This window comes from Cyprinodon tularosa, unplaced genomic scaffold (assembly GCF_016077235.1).
Source record: "Cyprinodon tularosa strain WSP-4 unplaced genomic scaffold, ASM1607723v1 ctg110, whole genome shotgun sequence".
Taxonomy (NCBI): Eukaryota; Metazoa; Chordata; class Actinopteri; order Cyprinodontiformes; family Cyprinodontidae; genus Cyprinodon; species Cyprinodon tularosa.
The window spans coordinates 525,976-550,103 of record NW_024037894.1 but is presented as its reverse complement, the minus strand read 5'-3'; the positions used below and the strand labels follow the sequence as shown (position 1 = coordinate 550,103).

Genomic DNA, 24,128 nt, shown 5'->3' with positions numbered 1-24,128 from the left:
ATTATGACCTGATTCTACTTCTTGATTTTCTGAGCTTGCTTGATCCCTATCAGACCTGTCATGGTGTCCTTTTTAGGATCCCTGACCTGTTTTCTGTGCCCCAACCTTATTTCGGGATTCTCCCCTGAATTTGCTCTGGGTCTCGGATCAGCTGGCTTTGACTCCGGATCGGCTCTTGGATTCTGTACTCTAGTTTGTCCTCTTTGATCATGATGCTTTCATGGATCTGACCCTGTGTGTTCCCCCTGGACCAATGAGTAACTGTCAAAGCAGGATTCCTCCTAACCAACCTGGATGGATTCAGAAATCCTCAGAGGTTCAACAGTGATGTCATTCGCCAACCACCTTCTTCAGAAACTCAAAGTTTGTCCCCAAAACACTGAGAAAGTTAGGGAACCAGAATTCAACATTAGAAATTGTAATCAATAATTCCTGAATTTGCTATTTGTACTGATATATTTGGGATTTGTTTTAGTTTGTTTGTGGTCTGTTTTTACAATTGTGTTATTTGCCCTTATAATGTTTTGAAGCTCTAACTTTCTAACTGGTATTAATACATGTTTTCAACAGATGAAGAGCATATGTTGCTTTGACATGAAATCACGAAACAAAATTAAATCCTACATTTATTTACATAAGTGACTTGCCTTTACACAGTCAGACATCTATGAATTTATTTTGACTGTTATCTCACCTCATAATGTTAATTGAAAGTTTTGCCTGCATCTTTCAAAGTAGTCCAGCACTGCCTCTCTGCCTGGACATTTTGAGCCTCCTTTGTCCCTTACCCCATGCCCAATTTTCTAGCTCTGCCACTGTGTCCAGATCATCAATTTCCCCTTTTCACATCACTTGTTTCCAGAAACTTATCTTTTCTCCTAATATTTTTACCAGCCAATCAGAATTTTGTTTTAATCAAGGTGCACAGTGATAATGTTGCCAATCAAAAGATACTCAGAGGTTTGTAGCTAGAATCATGAGGAATTTACCATGGAGCAAAGAAAAAGCTGTCCTGTCATCCACTGAATCTGCCGAGTAATGCTGGAAATGCTGATTATAAACATAAAAGTGTTTTTTCAGAAAAAAAGGGAGAAAACTATCTACATTTTTGACCCTCCTGCTGTATGTCTCATGCTGAAGTAAGAATGAAAGTACAAGTGTATGAATTGGGGTGCGTCCCGGACACAACACTGAAGCTGAACCACACACCCTCCTCTCCGAGCAGCACTGCAGACTTTTACCTGTTATTCAAAGCACTCAGCAAAGGCTGCCCCCCCCCCCCCCCCCCCCCCAAAATCTGACAATAGAAGGTAAGGCAATGGGAGAGAGTTGGGTGGGGAAACTGGGGCAGTTTGAAGAATGGGGAACCAGACAAGTGGGGATGGCATGCAGCCAGCAAGAGATGACAAGCAAAAAAAAACCCATAAGCATCTAAAGGGAAGATGCTGGGATAGATGCAACTTGCTGAGGTCCTGCACAGGGATGGAACCCTGTATCCCTCCTGTCTGTCTGCACTGCTGAACCTCCCACCCCCCCTAGGTCTCTCCTCCTTGATTGTCTCCCCTCCTGGCTGGCACTGCAATGTGGCTGTCTCTGCAGTGAAAGTGCTGGCTGGCAGTTTCTCCTTGTGTGAACCCTGACTCTGCGCAGTGAGAGTTTGCCGCTGTGCTTCCGTCCCGTCCCACACTGACTCAGCTGTGAAGCCAGCCGGCCGGCCACAGGAGCAGGTAGGCACAGACCTAAACTCTACTGTTTTGCTTTAGAGAACAGAAAGGAGCTGTTACTTTAAGGCTTTCTATTTTTTTTTTTGTACATTATGGAAAAGTTTTAACATCGCACTGAAATATTTTTTCCTTTTTTTCCCCACATTTTTCTGCTGTTTCTCCTCTTTATCTTCTGCCCTCTGCCTGATCTACAGCATTTCCTCCATGAGTGCATCTGTAGGTGTTAGAGAGACTTTCGAACTACAGCAGCTTTTTGTTTGGGACTCCAGATTTTACCCTCACATCTGGAAAGCAGAGTTTGTCTGAAGGGAATTTCAGAATCAAAAAGAGCCAGGGCTGGATCTTTGTCTCAGACAAAGCCAGCTGCCATGGAGGTACGGTGGATTGGGGTTGAACCCTCCAAGCTTGGCTCCCCATACGCAGCCTTCACTTTGCTGCTTGGTAAAGTCTGTCTTCATTATATTATCTCCTCTCTCTATGTTATGTGATACTTCTCTGGTTATTTCTTTTCTGTATGTGTCCCAGAATTCTCCTAATTGTACAGTGGTGTGAAAAAGTGTTTACCCTTTTCCAGATTTTTACTCATAGAGTAATGAGTACAATCCACTTTTTCCACTCAGAGTGAGACAGAGTGTTTTGGGTTGTTTTCCTGCCGTGGTCACCAGCAGAGGATGTTTTGGTGAACAGCTGAATTCATTGGTCTATTTATCACAGCCTTTCTGAAACAGCAACGGGGCCCTGAACATCATATTACCTCCACTTTACTTATATGCAGTTGGAACAATGTTGTTTGTCTGAAACCTGGTGTTATTATGAGAAAAACTTTCCATAATCTTCAGCTTTTGACTCGCCAGTCTACAGAATATTTTATTCCTTCTCTGTTCTTAATCTTTTTTCTACTTCTGGTCTTGGATCTCTGCCATACAGCTAATTTATGGCCAGTGTCTTTTTGATGATGGAGGCATAAACTCTGACCATAACTGAGGCCTGCAGGTCTTTACATGTTGTTGCTGCTCCTTTGTGCCCTTTCTGAGGAGTCTTCCCTGTGTCCTGGTCTCTTGTGGGGGACCACCACTGTTCCATGTTTTCCCCATTCATTGATAATAGTTCTTACTCTGGTTAACTATGGAAGACCAAAAAAGTCAATGAAAAGGATCTATTCATTTAAAATTTAAAAATGTTATCTTATAATAAAAAATCCCTTATCAAACATTTAAAAAGGTCATTTCTTTTTTCATTTTCATATATTTTTTTTACCTTGAAGTTTCCAGTCCTTGATGTTATAGCATTTCTGGTTTCCATTTCATATTTCCATGTATAAACAACAACATATTTGGTTGCAGCCTATTAATTGTTCCCTGCACATTATCGTCATCCTTTCTTTTTTAGCTTTTTGTGAACCGTTTTAATAAACTTTTCATAAGCTGTTTCTAAAGGGCTATTTACTAAACTGGTTAAGCTAAAATAAAACGGTTGATAAGATGAGGCTAAGCCATTAATACATTTAAACTAAACTGTTAAAGGGCTGTAGCTAAACTGTTAATAAGCGAGGTTTAAACAGTTTTGAAGTTTCCATTCTTTATACAAAAAAAAAAGTTGAACTGTTTTCTATCCTATGCTGACTAGTTTAGTATCTATTATTTGAAAATGCTTAGTTTCAGTTTGTTTTTTATTAGCTTCAGTTATAGTGTCTAGTATGTAATATGATATGTCAGGGTCAGAAAAATAGAAATAAAATCCCAGGTGACAAATGACCTGACTGCTGTAACTGCCATCTACTGGCATAATAAAAAAAATTAAAAAAGCAACCAAAAACTCTACATCAACTTTATATTAATGCATTATGATACACAGACACAAACGAAAACTAAGCACATTAGCTTTGTAAACTTTAATTCCTGACTCAGTTAGTTTCGGCTTTTTAGCAAGGTGTAGTTTTTACTTTTAATTCAATAACTGAATTTTTTTTTTTTTATTCCAGTTTTTTCATTTTGTTAGTTTCAGTTAACGAAAATAAACAAGCTGTTGCAATATTATATAATAGACTGAAAAATACAATTTACAATTCCTCTTTAATGATTTTATATAAAATTTACTATAATCAAACAGTTTAATTAGGATTCATAAATGTATGATTTAAATGTTTAATTTGTAATAGTTGTTTTTTTTCCCACTGGCTCTCCTGGTCCTCCATAGTTTGATGGAGTCAAAAGGTTTAGAAATAGCTTTACACCCATTTCCAGTCCAATAAATGATCTAAATTATACTGTAGACCAGAATACTTAACCAGAATTCAAACATTTTGAGGTACCCAGCTGCCTCAGAAATTACTTTTTTTATTACGTTTTATTTAGGTTTAAATGATTTTTCTGGTGGATTTGTTTGCAGCAATTTATTCATTAGTTTTTGTGTTAGGTAAAGGTTAAAAGTTTTATTTAAATGATACAAAAAATAAGAATGCCCCCATGGCAACATAACAAATACATAAAATTAGGCAAGTGTATGTATTCAGATAAAAAACACTAAATGCAAAATAAAGTATTAAATAAATAAACCTTCATATTAGCCAAATTAGGAGATCACTGATATTAATAATTTAAGAGCAAGAAGCGCCATTTCTCTGAAACAAACAAAAACTTGGTACCCAGCAGAATTAAGCTGTACCCATTAGCCACTCCCATTGAAAACTAGCCGGCCAATGGGATCGTATTTACAAAAACTGCACATGTAGGTCTACTTCTTTATTGGTTCAGATGTTTTTTGTGTGGTGAATTAAGTTATACTTAATTGGGACGCTAAAATATTTCAGTTGAACCAAAGTTTTAAGTTAAATGTACTTAATAAACAAGCATGTTACAGTAACTCGACACATTTCAGTTCAAAGAAATTTTACAAAGTGATTTACTGTAATTACGTTCAACATTAAGGGTTGTTTTTGAATTTCTTTTAATCTCAGCATGATTTCCGGCTTTAGAGGATGTTTTAGTTAACTTCAGGCCGGGTGTAGCTAGAGAAAATAGAATCACACTGAGCCATTTAGGTTTGGATTTTTTTTCCCTTCATAATGAAAACTTATATTTAAAAACTGCATGCAATGCTTTTGTTGTCTTTCACTAGTATTTTGTTTTTTGATCATCTTAAATAATTAAATGCAAAACATAAAAAAAAACGGCAAAGAGTTTTTTATTTGCTCAATAAAAAAGCCCATTGAGAAAAAAAATCAAGGTCATCTGACCATGAGAGAAACATTTATACGTTTTATACACATACCTTTGAAATTATGTTTTCTTAAATATGTCCTTAAACTTACTATTTGCAGCTGGAATATTGCAAAAAATCTCCCCAGGACCATTATTTACTAGAATAACCACCTACGTTCATATTTCCAGGATTAGTACCGTATATTGGATTAAACGCAATAATGACATGATAAGTGAACTTTATGTTGCAGATACAAACCAGTACAGGAGCTATTTTTATTGCCCAGGTGCAAAAAAGATCTGTGCACTAAAACGCACACATTTGAAGAAGCAGCTGTTTAAAAAGGTGAAACTTTGCATCTTCATTTGGGTATTAAAAGCACACCGTGTAACTATTGGCTACTGGGGGTGTAAGACGTGTAACTTTCACATCTGAGGTTTCATGTCTATGCAAGTAAAAACAGTCACCCTGCAAATTACATAGAAGAAAAATCAGCGAAGCAGAATCATGGGCGTCCAAGATTACCACTGCTTTGTTCTACTGGTTTTCTTTTATGAAATTAGGAATCTGTCTTTTTTGTGGAATGTCTGAGATTTATACATTTAGGCTGTGGGGTTCTGGTAGCTTTTGTGTGTAGCCTGCTAGCTTTGTCTGTCTGTATTTTGCTTCTAATAAACATCAAAAATAAAAATATCTGACTGTATACAAAGTTTTAACTTACCAGCCTAATAATAGAATTGAGAAAAGAGAATTGGTTACTTCTTTCAGCCTGCTCCAAGGAACAAACTCCTCTCCATGTTGGTCTCTTGTTTTTCCTCACATGCAATCCCTTTCCTGTTTTCTCTTTTTGGCCTCCTCAGAAGGTTTAAACTGTTTCCTTGCCTCAGTAGTCAAGCAGGCGAAAAAAAATAGTAAAGTAAAAGCCTTAGCTCCATGACGATATAAAAGCCTGTGGCATTACAGCGATACGTTCTTCCAGGTCACATAACCTGGTCAACGACGGTGCATCTTCTCCCAACTTACACAGTCATTATTTTAAGAGGGAAGCCCCATTGGTAGCGTTGATAGTGTCAAGCGCTGTATAGTGGCCTGAGGAATCATTTAAAATAACTAATATGTGCCAACTCTTTAGGTCACAAAGTCCATGTTGTGACTTTAAGGGTTTTTTCAGAGTTGTTTGTCATCTTACTCAAGGTAATGGCTTCCTAGCTGTCTGAAATGGAAAAACCGGGGTATAAAGGAATTTATCCTAGAACTGAACTGGATTACTAATAAGCCTGCTTTGAGAGATGAGGCCTGCTGTCAGCTATTTTTAAAATGTCCTTAAAACAAAAACATTGAAAATGTATATTGTTTAACAAAGGATACTATTACTGATAGTACTACTACTACAGTATGAGCTTTTTGTTGTTGTCCCTCCTCTTTAGATTTGTTCAGTGAGATGACTGGCTGTCTTTGCAGACAATAAATGCCTGAAGGACAGTGCTGTTGCCTTTGTGTGTTGATTCACATTTACAGATATAACAAAACTCACAATGATTATTTATTTCCGATTCCATTTCATTTCAGTTTTGTCTTTTTAAATAAAGAGAGAAAAGCAGAACAGTGTTGCCCTAGTTTCTGGCCTATATGTAAACTAAACTCCTTTCCTGGCAGCTAAATGAAGTGAATTTCAGATTAAAAGAGCTACAGTGCACCTTCTACCTTCTTTGAAAGATGAAATAAAATGAGATATAACTGTTCTATAACTTCCCTCTTCATAACTTTATTCCATATAAAAACGTTTATATCAGGCAGAAATAACCTCAATGACAACAAACTGTAGATTTTAATCAAAAATTTGGTTTGTTAAGTGAAAAGGTTATTGGAGCAACTTTGTTGATTAATCCAAAGAAACTGCAACTAACTCTGCATGTTTGACACATGAGCTCCACATCACCAGCCCAACTCAGCCTGAGAGGTGAAAGGAAGAACTAATGCATCTTGACCCAACCTAAAGACATGAAAATGTTTTGAGAAAAGTAGCCACTGGTATCAGGCCCCCATTTCATGAACAGGGTGGTAACTCAGAGTAAATTTTGGGGTATATTTCCTGACTTTACCATTTCAGTAAGCGCGGAACCCGATACCCGGAGTAGAATTATGACCAATTAGTCTAAAAACCCTGCTCTGCAGCAGGGCTGTTTGGACCAACCCTGAGGGTTTCCTGCTTTTTGGCTGATATTTGAATAAAGGAAGTGTTGGAAATGTTTCCTTTTTGTACAAATTTGAAATACAAATACCCTGAACATATCTCCATTCGAAGATGGTGATTACAGAACGATTAATGTTTTCCAAAGGAATATCTCCTGTTTCATTCCTTCTGAGGCGGGGTCCAGGAGTCCTGTCACATCTTGAGGTTTGCTCAGCCAGCTCCTTGGCTGCCTTGGCTAAGCTCCTTTCCTAAATGCTGCAGTGTTCGCCTGCTGGTAACCTTGGCTGTGCTGTTTGTGTAACATGGAGACACAAAACACAGAGGAGAATCACAGGAACCTTGGGAACAGTGCAGAGGGTGTTATGGCTGCTCTGTTGGTCTTATCACTGCTCATACCTTCCGTCCGTCCTTCCTCTGCTGAAAGTTAACCACTGAGAGCTAAATGTTGAGGTAGAACATGCTGAAATAACAGAAGGTCGAAGAAAAAAAATCACCTTTCTTCGTCTTTGGTGTCTTTTTTTATTTTACCATATTTATTTTCTCCAACTTTTGTGAAGGCAACACTGCTACTTCCTGGAGTCGCCTGACCTTCATCTGCAGTGTAGAGTTACCCCTCTCCAGCACAAGCAGATTCAATGCTTTGTTTTTGACAGTAATGTCACTGCAAGGACACAATGGTGTTGAGTTACTGAGGCTTTAAGTTTATGGACGTTATAGTGGATGTAGGAAAAGAAGGAGTTCTGAAACTCTTTTAAGCATTGCTCAGCACAAAAAAAATGTTTTTGTCTCTAACTAATATCCAACATTTCTACACATCAGTACATTTCAGTGAGTAATGTGAAACAGCCAGTTAGAGCAGAGAATGGGATTATAAAAAGAACACAAATAAAGAAAATGCTGATTACATTTTAAATTAAAACAAAGTAATGTAAATAAAGTGCAAAAAAAAACAAAAAACAAATCAATTATTTATAGGCCGGGAAATTTAAACTGACCAAATATTGTATGAGCTAGGATAACTGTCAATAAAAGCATGTGCAAAGGAGTATACATATGTAAATAAAAGTCAATAAAGATACCTGAATTTAAGCTGCGTAGATTAGTGTGGTCAGCTCCTACTTCCACTTGACATTAAATGTTCCATTTGTCAGAATATAAGGTTGGAAGTAAAAAAAAAAATACAAAGTTACAAAGTTAAAACTTTGAAAAATACAGGTACAGATCACAACTTGGCAAAAAATAAATCCCACTTTTACGAGTGCAGATATATAGCACCTGTTTTAAAGCTGTTATATTTCTAATTAGTTGATGGTGGTATTGGACCTTACCCAGAAAAAAAAAAAAAACGTTCCAAGTTTTATGAAAAAGTTTTTGAACAAACTCTGTGGCCCAAATATACTGAAGCTCCACACAACTTTAAAGCGAAGCAGCATTAGTTTTTTATTTATGGTATACATTATTTGAAGTCAATTAAAAACTCTTCTGTTCTGCTTTGCTTTTATGTCATGATGTTTCTTTTGTTGTATGTTTTATATCTTATTGTAATTGTTTTATATAAATCTTTGTGACTTTGTGTCTTTAACTTATAATGCAATGCTTCAGTCTGTTATGAAAATTAATATTTTCTGTTCTAGAGGTATTGCTTCAGTTCTCAGTGCTCACAGTCTTCAGATATTTATCCCTTATAAACCTTGGAAATAGGTGAACATTGATCAAAAACCTCCTTTTATATTGATCCAATCAATGACATTCAAACAGGGATTGTCCAAAACAAGGTTTGTTTTTTTCAGAAATTGTGAGTTGCTACAATCCAAAATATCCTTTTGATTTTTACTTAGAAATATAGTAGATAGTTTTGTTATTGAAAACCAAAGATCTAACATTCTGTCATGTGTATCTCTCTCAATTTTGTCGTTTTTATTGCTCTCCCAGGTGTTTGGTCTGCTCAAGGCCTGGAAATGTCCGTGGGGAAAATCCCTTTCTTGCAAGCGGTAAACGGCAGCACAGTCATGCTGCCTTGCACTTACGCCAGCTGTATCGGCATCAAGGACCTCTACTTCAACTGGCAGTACAACGACAATGGCACAATGCAAAAAGTAAAACCATTTGGTCCTTTGAAACATTTCCACGCAGCTTTCGGTTATGCTTTTTATACAGCTGCCTTCACTCTGAACCCTTTAGGTTTGTGAAGCTGTGATACCAACAGAGGACGTGGTACCAGATGTGCAAATTCACAAAGAAAGAGTGGAGTTTATAGGAAAGAACAACAAAAATAACATCTCCATCTTAATATGGAACATCACTTTCGAGGATGGAGGCTATTACACATGTTTTGGGAAGAATCCAAAAGAGAAGAACAAGAACCACAGTGCAATATTCCACCTTATTGTGGTGGACGAGTGTAAGTCCAAAACACTTTCAGCTGATTTAAAGTGTAGCGGTTTGCTACAGCAGATTAATAAAGAAACAAAATAAGAAAAAAGAAATTTATTGGCTCACTTTGATCAAACAAGGTAAGGAAAATAGTACAGAAATCAGTGCTGAGGCTATCACAGACTGATACACCATGCATGCACCAAAAGAGGCCTGATCTCTGGGGTATTCCAGCTTTTAAACTAACTTTACTCACTTCCTGTCTAATGCTGAGAACGTCCTTAGTGAGTAAGTGAAACAGAAACTACCCTTTGCCACAAAAGGAACTTTTCTGTTAACGACACATTTCCCATCAACATGTACTCTATTGGTAAGTGGCTTTTATCCACTTAGAGAAACAAAGTGTAAATTCTGAAAAAAAAAAAATGTAACAGCTGCATTTGCATAATTGTTACCTGTAAATAAAACAATAAAATACAAACTGGCCCATTTTTAAGATAAAACAGTCTTTATTGATGCTCCAGTGATATGCAGGTAAAAAGTAAACCAGAACATGCATCTTTTAAAGGTAAAAACAAACTGGGCCACATCTAAGTGGACAGTTGAATGTAGAATGATGAATTTCATCAGACCAGAGATGAAAATGATTTTTTTTTTTTTTTTTAAGCAGGTGTTCATTAACTATAAAAGTGTGTAAAATAATGCATCATCTGAAGGATTCAACTCCATGATTTTCTAAGCATGTCTTTGTTATAAAACTCATATAATATGTTTAAATGTGAATGATTTTCCTCCCCGTTTGTTAAATCTCCATAGTGAGGGTGGTGGACAACACGCTGACCATTCTTATAGCCTCGGCTGTAGGGGGAGCCATCGCGTTCCTGATGGCCTTCATGTTACTCAAGAACTTAACTCTCTTTGTTCTTGCCAAACTTGAGGAGAAAAAGTAAGTTATAAGTCCCTGGTACTTTAAAGACAGTGAAAATGTTTCATTTTATTTCATCACATACCACCACTGCTGCTGCAGCTGCTTGGTGACGCTTCGGTTGAAGCTCTATGCATGCTTTCTTTAAGTCGTTCTCTTAAAGATAAAAGTTTGCCTTTGGGCTGCTGTGATCCTGCAAATCTAATACCACCTCGTTTTTTCCGCTTTCCTCTCGCAGTAAAGAGTGCCTTGTGTCCTCGTCAGGGATTGACAACACTGAGAACGGCCTCCCAGCATCCAAAGCTGATTCTAAACCAACTCCCAAAAAGAAATGAGGCAGGGCATGTTAAACTACACAAGTACTCTGATTTAGGACATATTGCAGATATTAATATGTGCAAATGGGTTTGAAATGTCAGTATGTTTAATTTAATAACTTTTGTGGTGAGGTTTGAATGGGAATACATACTTTTGCACACAAGGACACCAAATGTGCTCTAAGTGGTGGAAATGATATACAGCTTACAATAGTGCAAGTAGTGAATGCTCAACATGTCCACATCATTGGTAAACAGTAGCTGTTCATGGCTTCAATAACATATTAAGTAGAGTCACATAAGGAACAAAACTTTATTGCCAATAATCCTGGGGAAAACTTCTTCCTAGAAAGAGTAAAATCAGATCTAACAAAACTAATTAATGGTAGAAATTATGAGCTGAAACTCATTGTCTCTTAAATGTGGTCATGATTCTACTTCTACTATTAATTGGTATTATTATTATTAATGTAGTAATCAGATCATTCCCTACAGCAGGGGTCACCAGCCTTTTAAGGCTGAGGGCCACTTCATGGGTATGAAGTCATCAGAAGGGCTATCAATACTGAGCTATGAACAGTAGGGGACAGTGTTCGCCCAAACTGCATATATAACAAACATATTTTTATTGTTTCATTCAATTTCTAATTTTCTTTCAGATAATGTCATTGTGAAACCCCTGAAATGCTTTTTATGATTACTGATATATTACTAGCCCACCTTGCTGTCACCACTCCCGTCTCTTTTTCAACAATTAGGGACTCACTTCCAGGCATTTGGTAAATGTTGCTAATTGTTTAACTTTTTACCTATTGTGTCTGAGGCCAGAAAACCATGTAAAGCAAACTGTGCCTAACTGCTAATGTTGCTAAAGCTACATCCAAATGAATGTGCATAAACACAAGTCAATTTCTTGTGTGTACCCTCACAAGAAAATGGGAAGTTTTTTGGATGAGCTCTCTTTGTTTTTCTTCCTATTAAAAAGTGATTAAACATGAACTCAAATACAGTTTTAAAAGTATTGTAGATGTAAAATATGTCAGCAGGGCAAACTCACCATCGTTTGATGATGCATTCACAGCTAATTGGCCAAATCCTCCACTTCATCAGGAGTATTTCCTGTTTGTTGCCTGACTTTTCCTGTTTGGGTTATTAATTTAAGGAGGTGCACAGAGTCAGCTGAGCGTAAGCCAATCAGCAATCTCCCCAAAATAGGGAAATCAGGGCAAATGATTGATGCAGCCCTATAATGATTCGTGAAATAAAGTCTGTTTTTTTATGACATGTCCTCTTAACAGTTTAACGGCTTATAAATAAGCTGCAGCTTCCTAGTTTAACCCAGTATTATGATAACTAATCATAACAATCAGATCAAAGGAATCTAGGCATGATCGGTTGCACAACAGTAAACAACTTCTTCGCACCATGCAGACATTTAAGTCTTATAATTAGGTACGTTTAGTCCGATGCAAACAAGGCCTTTTGTTAGATGCTCTCCTTTCTTTATGACGTGGGATCTCTCATTACTACATCTGTACTTGTGCCTCCCCTTTCAGCTCTAATGTTAGCGCATGCTAACTATGTCATACATCTGAGAACATATGTGACTTATGCTGCAAAGTTTGCAAAGGACTTCAGATTCATAAAACATGAAATTTAGCTGAAGTCAGGGTCTGCCGACAGCGTCCACCGACTAATAGGATCTAGTTTAAGTGTACAACTCTGTTAATCATCAGTATTTTTATACACAAAGTAAGTTATTTATTTAGTGTATGTACAGTAAATAGGGCTTTAAGCAGTTCTAATGCAAATATCCTCCAGTATTCTACTATTCAGCCTGTTCTTCATTTCATATCTTCTCTTTGCTTGAAAAAACACATGTGCCTGTTGAGGGGTATAAACTAGATAGCTGATTATTGCAAAACAGTTTTTAAACCTTAGTAAACTGTAACAAGACTATTAGCTTTTAAGTTGCATTGGTCGACAATCTCCATAGACAATCTGCCAGTTTCTATAGAGAGATGATTGCTGCTTTTAAAATAAATAACTGATCCAATATTAGCATGAGCAACATGGGCCAGATTTTAGATCTGATGCTTAAATGGAAAATAAAATAATAAAATATACATTAAGAAACTATATTCTCACAGAAACACCAGTAGTGTCAAGACCGAGGATGATTGTAAACCCGATAGAAACTATGCTAATCCCCTAAAACAGACATTTTCCTTCCCTTACACTTAAATCTGTTGGTTACAAACTAACCAGTTGACGTAATGCTGCTTGCTCTATTAAATATGCTAAATGCATAGAGGATTTTTTATTTGAGTCTCCTTAGAGCTAAACCAAAACCTGTGCTGCAAACTTTACTGAAAAAAAAACTCTAGCCTCTGTAGGATCTAATTAAGCTTAGCGATTTAACTTATTGCTTCATATAGTTAGGGAATGTAATAATATTGTGTAAATACTACATAGTAAGGAATATTTTTGTATTTGCATGTTTAATTTAACTGGATAAAACTGAATGAATCGATTCAAGTTTACTGTTGTGAGCAGGTATCCTAAAATGCAAAGGCATGAAGTAATAAAGGTAAATCAATAAAACGCTTCTTCTCTATTGAGAGACAGATATGACTTCATGTTCTAAAACAGGTTCAAGAATGGATTGAAATTAATTCTATGAGAGAAATTTATTGTCCTAAAAAATCTTTTAAAAGATATTTGGCCAATCTGGCGATGTGGACCAACAGGCCACTGAGGGCCTGGCTTCAAGATTCAGAATAAGATGCGCTAGTTTAGACATGCAGTTTGTTTTTGTCTTGGCAATAAGTGTGTGTGGAGGATATTTACAAAGATTGCAGGACATGCAAACCAGTTTGGTTCCATTCATCAAAATGAACAGATTGTGTTCTAGTGGCAGTTTACTCATCGTATACGAAAGATGAGGTTCAAAGCCATGAAGGTGGCGGTTATTAGGATAATTATAAAACAATAATAATCATATTACAAAAATGTCTTATCTATAAGTGCTATGAACAAAAGTTATACAAATATAAGAATATGGTCTGCATATTGATGAAGTATTGATGCATATTGAGGAAGGCACACTTAGAAAACACAAATCTTTTTGCACCTCTGATCAAAGATCTGCTTTGTGTGTATAAACGTGTTTGCACCTGTTTTGAGACATGCAAATCTTCTAAAAAGCAGGTCCATTCAAAACGTTTTCTAAAACTGCAATCAGGGTTCTGTTTTACTAAGAGAATGAAACAGAACCCAGACCTCTGTTTCTGTTGCCTTGCCATAGTAACATTCTCCCCAGAGCCAGCCTGGTCAGCAGCAGGTTTTGTTCAGTAAACTTGGAGTTGTGCTTTTGTTACTCTGACTCTGTGACCTCAGGGCCCTGATTGCACTTCTGGTTCATGTCGGTTGCAAGCATGGCACACAGAAGCGTATTCCCCTGACCCATCTGCTGTCACTAAACTTAACATAAGAAATCTGTAAACCTAAAGTCAAGGAAACAGAATATTTTGGATAAATTCTTTTCACAGTATACAGGAAACTACTTGCTATGTAAAATTAGCAATTGAATTGGAATTACTTTAACATAGACTGCAGACAAAATGAAGTAGCAGGGAATTTTGTTCTATTATTGTTCCAAGAAAAGAACATGTTTTGCAAAAAGAAATTTAAAAAGCTGTGATTTATAAATGAAAATTTGAAAAACCTTTTTAAAAAACAAAAGCAAAAGCACTCTTTACATCTGGAGTGAAGAGAAAAAACACATTTCTGTTGGTCTGCTGGACGTTAACAACAACATTTTGATTGGTCAATGTGAGCGTTTATACTGGACATCAGGTGAGGAGAACTGGATCGGTAAAACGTAAAAAGAATGCAAATTATGAAACTCAATCTGAAAAAAAAAAATTTAGATAAAAAAAAAATTGAATATGAAAAAAACTAAAAAAAATAATAACGGTAACTCCATTGAAATGATTAAAAACTAAAGTAACGAGCAGAAAGTACAGATATTTGTGTAAAAATGTAAGGAGTAGAAGTAAAAAGTCACCATAAAAATAAGTAGTAAAGTAAAAATATCAGAAAAATCTACTTGAGTACAGTAACGAAGTACAAATACTTCGTTACTTCCCATCTCTGAAATACAATGGTACGAATCTACAACCCCAGATGAAGCTGAATAACTCCTACCAGCTGGTAAAAAAAACTGTCTGAAAATTAGTCTCCAGCTGTTTCTAAATAAAAAAGAACAGGAAGAAGACAAAAGCAGAACCATCAGACCAAGCAATATTCTACACAAGGGTTTGCTGACTACGAATTCAGCAGCTGCATCCTCTGAAGGCCAGATTGGTGGGCTGATTACATCATAGTTCAGATTTGAGGACTCCTCGTTATCCAGCCTTCTTTTTTGCCAGTTTTAAAGGATAAGTCCCCTGTATCCTTCGTAGCCTTGGGTATCCCATGATTCATTGCAAATCCAAGCAAGCCGACTGCTCCGTGCTCAGAGGAAAAAGGGAAATGGCGCCAGACAGTCAGGAATATTGGAAGAGAATGTTAATAGTTCAGTCTGAAATGAATGAAAGTTGTTTTTTTGAATGGTTATTGAGTCAGATATGTGGCAGGTAATGTTTGGTTTATTGAAATGTTTGATCTGTTCCTTTGCAAATGGGTTTGGCTGATATTTAAGCTCAGATTCCAATATCTCTGCAGTGTGGGGACTATATATCTGATATCTGACGACAGTACTGCTGTTGAAGCCCCTCGAAAATGTTATTAGCACCCAAAACAGTATTGAAAAGTTCAGGATCCATTCTTTGCCTCTTTGTGTGTCGACATTTGCTAGGTGACAGAGCTGTACACTGAGCTCAGCAAAGATTAAACATTCAGTTAGCGGTTCTGTTTTCATCCACTTTTTCTTTTTTTATTGGCAGTTGGTGAAAAACCTACAGGTGCATTTCGGCCACCAACTGGTAAGGAATGTGATGCTAAGTTCAGACCGTAAGCAGAAAATGAAGCAGCAAAAACGCGCATGCTGCTTCATTTTTTAATGCTTGTACAAGTTTATTTCTGATGCGCAGCTGAAGCATCTTTGCTGCTCTAGCAGCGTGGTCGAAAAGTGCGGCTGATGCGAGCTGGGCAGAGCTACCCTATCCTTTCTTTGCCTGTAACAATGGCAACTATATTTGCTGCTATATAGGTGGGTAAAAAGTAGTTTTAAAATGTTTTTAAGTAAGAAAGTCTACCTGAAAACTTCATCTGTGTAGTCAGTTCATCAAGATTATGATCCTTCAACAGCAGCCTCTGGCCCAGTAGCCTCTTAGTGGTTTTCCGCTACTGTTCGCGGTGGCTGGAAGGCGTTTTTCACGTGTAATCCAAACTGCAGGCACCAGACTAATGAAATTTAACATATTTTGCCGGCAGGTTTCGACATTTTAAGTTAATTTAGGCATTAATTAACTGTTTCAGAGGAGTGATCATAGCGCTCTGCATCAGAAGCAATGTGTCTGTCTCCCTGCCAACTCCCTGATCAGCTTCTCTGATTGGTTGATGTGGCGCGTCGAGCAGGAAAAGTTCAATTTTGCCAACTCCAGCAGCTGCTGATTCTGAAGCGCATCATGCGCGTCAGATGCTCAGAAGCTCGTGAGGTGCTGCTTTAGCTGTGCAGACCTTTTGTTGTGCCTTGATGCACATCAACCATAGACTTTGCGTGTAAACTAGCTGCTTCTGCTGCTTCTGCAGCGTGCGTTCTGAACAAAGCATAACAGTTTCCTCTTGGGTTGTAAATTCATACTAGTACATTTTTGGATTCCTACTTGTCTTCTGGCAAAGCTGTAACTTTTTTCATTTGTGTTCAGAATTATTACATGCGAAACATCTGATGTTACTGTACATGCATGTATGAGTTGACAACAAGCAACCAAAAAGGTAAATCAACAAGTTGACAAACAACCAAAACAAATCAGATTTAGTTATGTATGACTGCATCACATTTATATGTTTATGCCTACATTTTTACTGACAGTTATTTTACCCCACAGGGTTTGACCCAATATTTGGCCAAAAAAAGAAAAAGAAAAAAAACTTCTGTAAAAGTAGCAGTAACTCAGCAGAGTTTTGGATTGTAAGGAGAAGGGAGCTGCATTTCCTTGTATGTAATATGGGGATCAATAACGGAGATCTGTGCCTGCAGCTCTGTAAGGTAAAAAACGTACTGGCCTGGCTTTCTGGCACATGCACATACAGCAACTACACTAAAATTAGATATTAGCAGGTTTATGGACAATGCTGTCATCAGAGAGGAAGGAATAATAGTTAAACTTTCCAATGAAGATGATACTCTTATCCAAAACGTTTTTTTTAAATAAACCTTTACTTTAGGATGAGTACTAAAAGAATACTGAACTAGTTTGCATGTTAAATTACATCCCATCCTTAAAACTTGATTTAAAAAAATACAGAACTGTACAATAAAATGCAGTTTTCTGATGGTTTCTTCACTGCTTTGCAAAAAAAAAAAATGTGCCTGGACCTTTAAAAACTAGCTACAAGCAATATATTCTAATGGGGTATTTGGGGCTCTTTAGGAAGATATACTTTGTGTATGTCCGTATTCCACGTGGTTCATGAAAATGACACAAAAAAACAAACAGCACAAAAAAAGACAATTCATATGAACCCGTCTGTGGCGGTTGCTGCATGTATGACACCACGTCCCTACTATAACCACCAGCTTTGACCAGCAACAGCTCTGTTTGTTATTTATTCATTTTCTCTAACTTTTAAATTTATTGTTAGTTTTAGCTAAAAGTTAACGGTCGAACTCTCCAGCTTTATGTGGAAATAAACGATGAACCAAATTAACTTAATTCACGCGATTGTGTCTTAATATTAACAATAATCCTATTACAAACGTGAAAAATATAAGCATAAAAGAAAAAACCATAGTTTTGTCATTTTTTTGCAAGGGCGACATTATGTTGCAGTACTCCAAGCGGTGACGTCAAGGCGTTGTTTCCCTCTTTAGCTTCCAGTTGAATACATTGGTAAAAAGTGTTGTGCATAAACGCCGTTCACTGAATCCGTTCCTATTTTTTGTGAACTGAATGGATCAGTTTTGAAGTAATGAATGTGAACCAGAGCAACGTTCACTCTGAGAATGATGAGCAACACACACAGCTCACGTTGGCGATCATTTGATAGCAACACTTTTCACTGGATAATGTCAGGTTTTATGGCAGTTATTACGGTAAACAGCCTGACAGAGCAGCATGTCTACTGCTAGTACTAGTAATAATAATAATAATAATAATAATAATACATTTTATTTAAAAAGGCGCCTTTCTGGACACTCAAGGTCATCGTACAAAAGCATAAAAACAGTGTCAGAAAAAATAAAAATAAAAACATTTATCATGATTAAAAATCATTTAAACAAACTAGTCTGCTCCATTCAGACATGTCTGCTGGTATTTCTGATGCCGGTTTAGCAGAGTTTCATCAACAAGTTTGATTAACAAAGGAAGACTGGGACAGAAAAAAAAAACTCAGGTTTTAGTGCAAACTGTTCCCACCAGAACTTATCAAAACAAGTCAACACGTCAGCCACTTCCACTTCAGATTTAAAGCCACACGGAGTTAAACCATCCAAGCTATCTTGGGAAATATCTGCTACTGAATGAGGAACAGAAGAAATCATTTTGGATCCAGATCTTTTCAGCAAAACCTGAATGTTCCTGAATGTTTCAGAAATTCTGTGTTGCTGGTATTACCAATGTATTCAACTGCTAGCTGAAACATCAACCAACCCTGTGATGTCAGCGCTTGGAGTACTGCAACATGGCCGCACCCTTTCCAAAAAATAAAACAATGCAATGATTTTCTTTTAGGTTTATTTTTCATGTTTGTTATATCTTTATTGATAACAGTGAGACACAATCTTGTGAATTTTGTTTTTTTCTTCTTCCACTTTAAGGAGAATAAACAGAGACAGGACACTTCCCTTGGCTTAGCCTCACCAACTGGAAAGGCAGTGCAAAAAGCATAACCTGGTCTGCCTGTTTCCAGCCAGCCGGGGACGCCTTGTCAACACAGAGTAGCACAAACTCTGCAAAAATTGATCTAAAAATAAGTTTAAATTCTTGACATAATTTAGGAATTTCTTTCTCCTTTATATGAAGTGCAAATATCTCCATTGGAAGATAATTTCCTTGCTTACATAAATCAAGGGCAAATTATCTAATTTCAAGAAAATGTTACTAGAAGTTTTAAACAGAAGTTGCCATTTAGTGAAAACACTGCAAAATTTGAAATCATCTTATTTACCTGCTCAAATCAGGACTGAATACAGTTATTTTAAGACATTTTCACTTAATTTTAGTTTAAGTTTTTGAATTGCACACTTTAAAAACAATAGAGAAAATGTTTAAGGAGCCTATATATTGTACGTGTTTGAAGAGCCGTCTGGGTTACTGCCTAACTGAGCCACAGATAAACAGCCTCTGCATGCCTTCAATGCAGCCATCTTGTAGTTGAATTGTTTAAACCATAAAAAGTTAAGATCGATTAAAAAAAAGTGTACTTGCCTTTTATTAGAGAAGGAAAAAAAGATGATCTGCCATGAAATCAGTATTTTTCCATTAAAATAAGATAATTAAATGAGATGCTCTTTATATAAGATAATGTAAATACTCTTATTTTAAACTTTAATCATCTTATTTCTTTGGGAAATTGTCTAAATTACCTGCAAAAGCAGAAAAAATATATATTTATCAGACATAGGAATTAAATAATATAATAATTACAAATGTCCTTAATTACAATACTTACATTTTATTATGTTGTTCTCTCCGAAATAGAATTATTCATCTATTAATTTATTCTTATTTGAACAATAATTGCCTTACTTTGATATAAATTTCTGTGTTTTTTTTTTATTTTATTTTTTGCTTTTACTATTTATTTATAGTGTTTCACCTGTAGGAAGAGTAATGACCTATGTTGTAAGATTTCATAAATCTGTTCAGTTTTCAATAAAGGCTTTCAAATATGAATTCCCTACAGAGAAAACAATTTCAGAGTCTAATCTCTTCTCCAATTTTAACTGTGTCCAGTTTATCCTATGCAAATTGCAGCAGGATCACTGATGTGCTGTGACAGCTTTGTACGTGGTGCAGCAGTTGTTCCCATGGATCTGTGAGTGGTGATGCCAAGCAGGTTGGATCTGGAGCCCCTAAATCGGATCAGAACCAGAAAAGCCTGTGGACTCAGTTTCTACTCCCCCGCTGATCTCTGAACAGCTGTAATGCTCTGGTTTGCACTTAAACAACTCCTCCATGCATATCAGATCTTTGCTCTAAACTAATAAAGATTTAAATATCATCTGTGTGGTTCTGGTCTGAATATTGGAGCATAGGTGCTATTGATGGCACAGCTTCCCTCCATACCTGGGATGTCAATTAGACTGGCTATGCACCTGAATGCAACAGCTTGCAATGTTTAAACATTGCAAGCTGTTGCTTAGATTGGTTAACAGGTTTCTATCTAAAGAAAACCAGCTGATTGCATCCAGTCATTGAATTGGCCTGGTTCACTTCTCCTAGATGAGCATATAGAGACTGTAGAGATTCCCTTGCATTTGGTCATTGACTCTTGAGCAGTACATCAAACCATGCATGGATACAGTGAGAGTAAAGAGGAAAAACAAAATTTTAGCAGAAAGAAACCTGCAGTGGAACAAAGCTGCTGGGCGGCCTGCTATTGATGCAGAATTGGGGTTCAAGAAATAAGCTGACATGCAAAAGAAACATAAAGCACTGATCTATAAATTCTTTCTAATTTAGAAAAGGTAATGATACACAAGCCTTATAGGTGGCTCTGACTGGAAAAGAAAGAGTTAAGGTCTGAGCCAGTTTTCATGCCAGCTGGGTGAAGAAAGAACACCTAGTTAGTTACAGTATAGAAGCTAAGCCCAGAGCTATGTCTAAGAGAGAAACAGGACTAGCCCTGAGAAACAGCCAAAGCTTCAACATCTATAAACAAAGGTGTTGATGGCAGCAGTACAGCTGATATTTATATCCAAGATGGAGTCACAACCAAACAGGAACTGACCAGATGAAGCTATTAGAAAAAGCAGAGAGAGCATAATGTTAAAGAATGAACTAACAGATACTGCAGAATGGGAGAATAGAGATATAATGAAGCAGAATGATGAAAAGGGGTCCCTATGTCCTCCAGCAGTCTAAGCCTATAGCAGCATAGAGACAGTTCAGGATAACCTGAGCCAATCTAACTACAAGGGGCAGTCTGAGCTTCAAACCAGCAACCACTGCAATATCTCCAGGATGCAAACACCCTCCTCTTCTCTACCTGGTTGTTGTTTCGAGCCATTAGGCCAGTGTCTCTCCATTGGTCATTGGGTGTCCAGTGAGTGACACCTCAGTGGTTAAGCACCGATGCATCTATAAGGCCTATTGTCCTTAATTTACTTCAGGTCTGAAGTTCCCACGATGATCGTCAAGCAGGTCCATGTTGAATGGATCCGACCGAGCAGACAATAGAAACGTTATATTCAAGACGAATTTTGATGGGCAGAAGTGCCCAACCAGCACCCAGCTAAACTCAGGCACCAATGGCAACTTCAAGGAGAAAAATCATATTAAAATGTGAGTTCGAGCTACGAGAGCAAGCTCTAGCTCTGCTTTCCCCCACAGGTGGCAGTATAGGAAAACTTTATAATGTCTCTAATTAAAAAAAAAAGTACAGATTTTACTTTGAAGTCAAGTAATAAGGTAAAATTAAGTTATACAAAATACTTAAGTTATACAAAGGAACTTAAAAAACTTTCCCTAAATAACAATTTTTTGCAGAAAATACAGAATACTGACTTGGTCAGGTTTGGTTCTTGGTTGTAGCTTCAGACAGAATAATAATATGGATTAAACTGAACAGAAGTCCTGCATGAGCAGCTGAGTGCTTTTAGAGCTTGGACATTATAATATCAAAGCTGCATTAAAAATGAAATGTAACTTGAAACAAAATCCACATGTAAATAAAGGGGAATTTGGGGCCTGCTTCTCAGTGTCTGATCCATCATCTGAAATGATTCTCCTGTCTTCATCCACTCCTTCTCTAACAGTGTTTTTCATAAACTAACTCTTCTCCAGCTGGGCAGAGCCTCTCCTTGAATTGAGCGATGAACCACTTTATTGAAAGTGCAGATATTTAAGTTAAAAAGTAGGGAGTAAAAATAAATTGTCCTCAGAACAATTAATACTAACATAAAGTTAATATGCCACAAAAAGCACTGAAATACCTCTGACTGTTGTCACTGAAGGTGCAGATACAAGGTTCACCCTCACGGTATAACTGTGCTTGACCTAAACATTGTAGAAATCTGTGGAAAACAGCATCACCTCAGCATAGCTGCTGGAGGACTTTCCTTATCGCTCTCCATCCACATTAAGGCGATTATTCCTAAAAACAGGGAAGTATGATGTTTACATGTTTTCAGTTACTGTCAACTCAACTTTTCTGTGATCTTCAGCTGTATTTATATTTACATGTAGAGAGTTTAGTTTTATTCTGATATGTAAAACATGAGGTAAATTTTTTTTTGCTTTCTGTGCAAAATATTACTGCTGGAGTTTCAAAACATTTCTGCATGTGAACCCAAAATATAGCAGTCCACAGTAAATGTTGCAGTGTTGAAGCAACACTCAAGAGTTCATTAGGTCCCATTCTGAATTAGTGTGGGACCAAATGAACTCTCAAAGTGTTACTTTAACACTCTGGAGACCCCCCCAAAATACATCTAAAAATATATTTTTACTTTTATTTGTATTAAAGTTGCTTCACTTTTTTATTCATAAAATAAAGCAATTGTTTTACATTATTAAGAAATTTAATCATTGAAACATGGCATTTACTGATTTTATTCATCATTATAATTGTATTTTTAATAATTTATTGGTTGATCTTAAAATTTAATGGCGTATTTATTATTTGAATTATGTTTTAGAAAATCAGATAAACCAAATAAATAAACAGCATGAGCTGCTGTAAAATGTTTGCATGTCTGTTGATAGATTGACCAGCAGATGGCAGCATCGAGCTGCAGTAAGGATCGTAGAAGCAGTTCCAGAGAGCGAGAAAACTTAAAAAAAAAAAAAAAAAAAAGAAAAGATCCCAGAGAGAACAGGGAATAAAACTAATAGAATAACATGTTGGCGGTGAGACTGGGTCTCTTTTAATCTCTGTTATATTTCGCTGTTTCTGACATTAAACTCACCGCAACAACATGAATTTGTTTGAACTTTCACCGGGCAGATTCTGGTGATGAATAATGATTCAGGTGTCTTTTCATATTCCCCGAAAAAAGCGGTTTAAGCCACAAAATGATCAACTAAGTTCAATCCAGTTTATTTATAAGTGTTTATCATCTCAAGGCACTTTACAGTTCACCAGATCATGCAGTCAAACTGATTAAAAGTTTTCTATCTAAGGAAAACCAGTTGATTACATTGACACATTGACTTGAACGCAATCCCTCACACTAAGCATGCTTGTAGCGACAGTGGAAAGGAAAAACTCCCTCTTAACAGGAAGAAACCTCCAGTATAGGATCGGAACATTTTATATATTTATTTCAGATTTGAGAGATACCCCATTTATTTTTCTATGTTTTTATTTTATCATTGCCATACTTTCCATCCTGTAGTGTTTTTTTATTCACTTTGAGTCTTTGGCTCCTGTTAAAAAAATAGTTGTTGTTTTTTTTTGCAATTTAATTTCTAATGTATTTCCCTATTATTTGAAATATCCCTGAGAGGATGCAGCTATTTCATCCTTTCCTCTATCCTTGATGCTTATGAAGTGGAGCTGATTCCCTGCAGGTAAAAGTGAAACCAGCTGCCCAGAAACCTCTGTGGGTTTTAGGAAGTCCCTGTAACCCTTGGTTAGTTTGGCACACTGTCCGCGCTTTGTGGTGGCTCCACACCCCGCTCCGCTCCTCTCTCCATTCGCATTGCATTTCTTTGCGCTCCGGATGCAGACAAAGAAAAGGGAAAAAAAAATTCTTTTTTTTCAGCCCGCCCTGTTCTGCAGCTGATAATCTAGCACCAACTCAAATGAGCGGGTTCCAGTCCAGCCTGGGCTGTGGGTCACTTTTCCGCATCCATTGCGCAGGAAGAGAAGCGCGGTCATCTGGGCGCACAGGTGGCTGCTCTCTCCAAACGGTGCCAAACCATCTTGCACAAGAGTGGACAAAAAATAAAAAAGTAATAAACAAACAAAACTGACCAACTGCAGAAGAATTCGATCTGCGTTTGATTTAAGTTAAATGAATAAAAAAATGGATTTGCGTGAAGGATGCTGTGATG

The 24,128-nt window shown here is 36.9% G+C and overlaps 1 protein-coding gene and 1 long non-coding RNA gene across 2 annotated transcripts; both read left to right on the top strand.

Moving 5' to 3' along the window:
• The first annotated feature begins 1,586 nt into the window (after window positions 1–1,586).
• Window positions 1,587–10,989, top strand: scn4bb (sodium channel, voltage-gated, type IV, beta b). Its single transcript, XM_038296548.1, has 6 exons — window positions 1,587–1,727; window positions 1,919–2,165; window positions 9,052–9,215; window positions 9,301–9,520; window positions 10,309–10,438; window positions 10,656–10,989. The coding sequence occupies exons 2-6, from the start codon at window positions 2,093–2,095 to the stop codon at window positions 10,750–10,752; spliced, it is 684 nt and encodes a 227-aa protein (XP_038152476.1). The 5' UTR covers window positions 1,587–1,727; window positions 1,919–2,092; the 3' UTR covers window positions 10,753–10,989.
• A 5,294-nt stretch (window positions 10,990–16,283) lies between these two features.
• On the top strand, window positions 16,284–20,130 carry LOC119790952. The gene is made up of 2 exons (XR_005281790.1): window positions 16,284–18,800; window positions 19,088–20,130. It is a non-coding gene; the product is annotated as an uncharacterized LOC119790952 (long non-coding RNA).
• The last annotated feature ends 3,998 nt before the right edge of the window (window positions 20,131–24,128 follow it).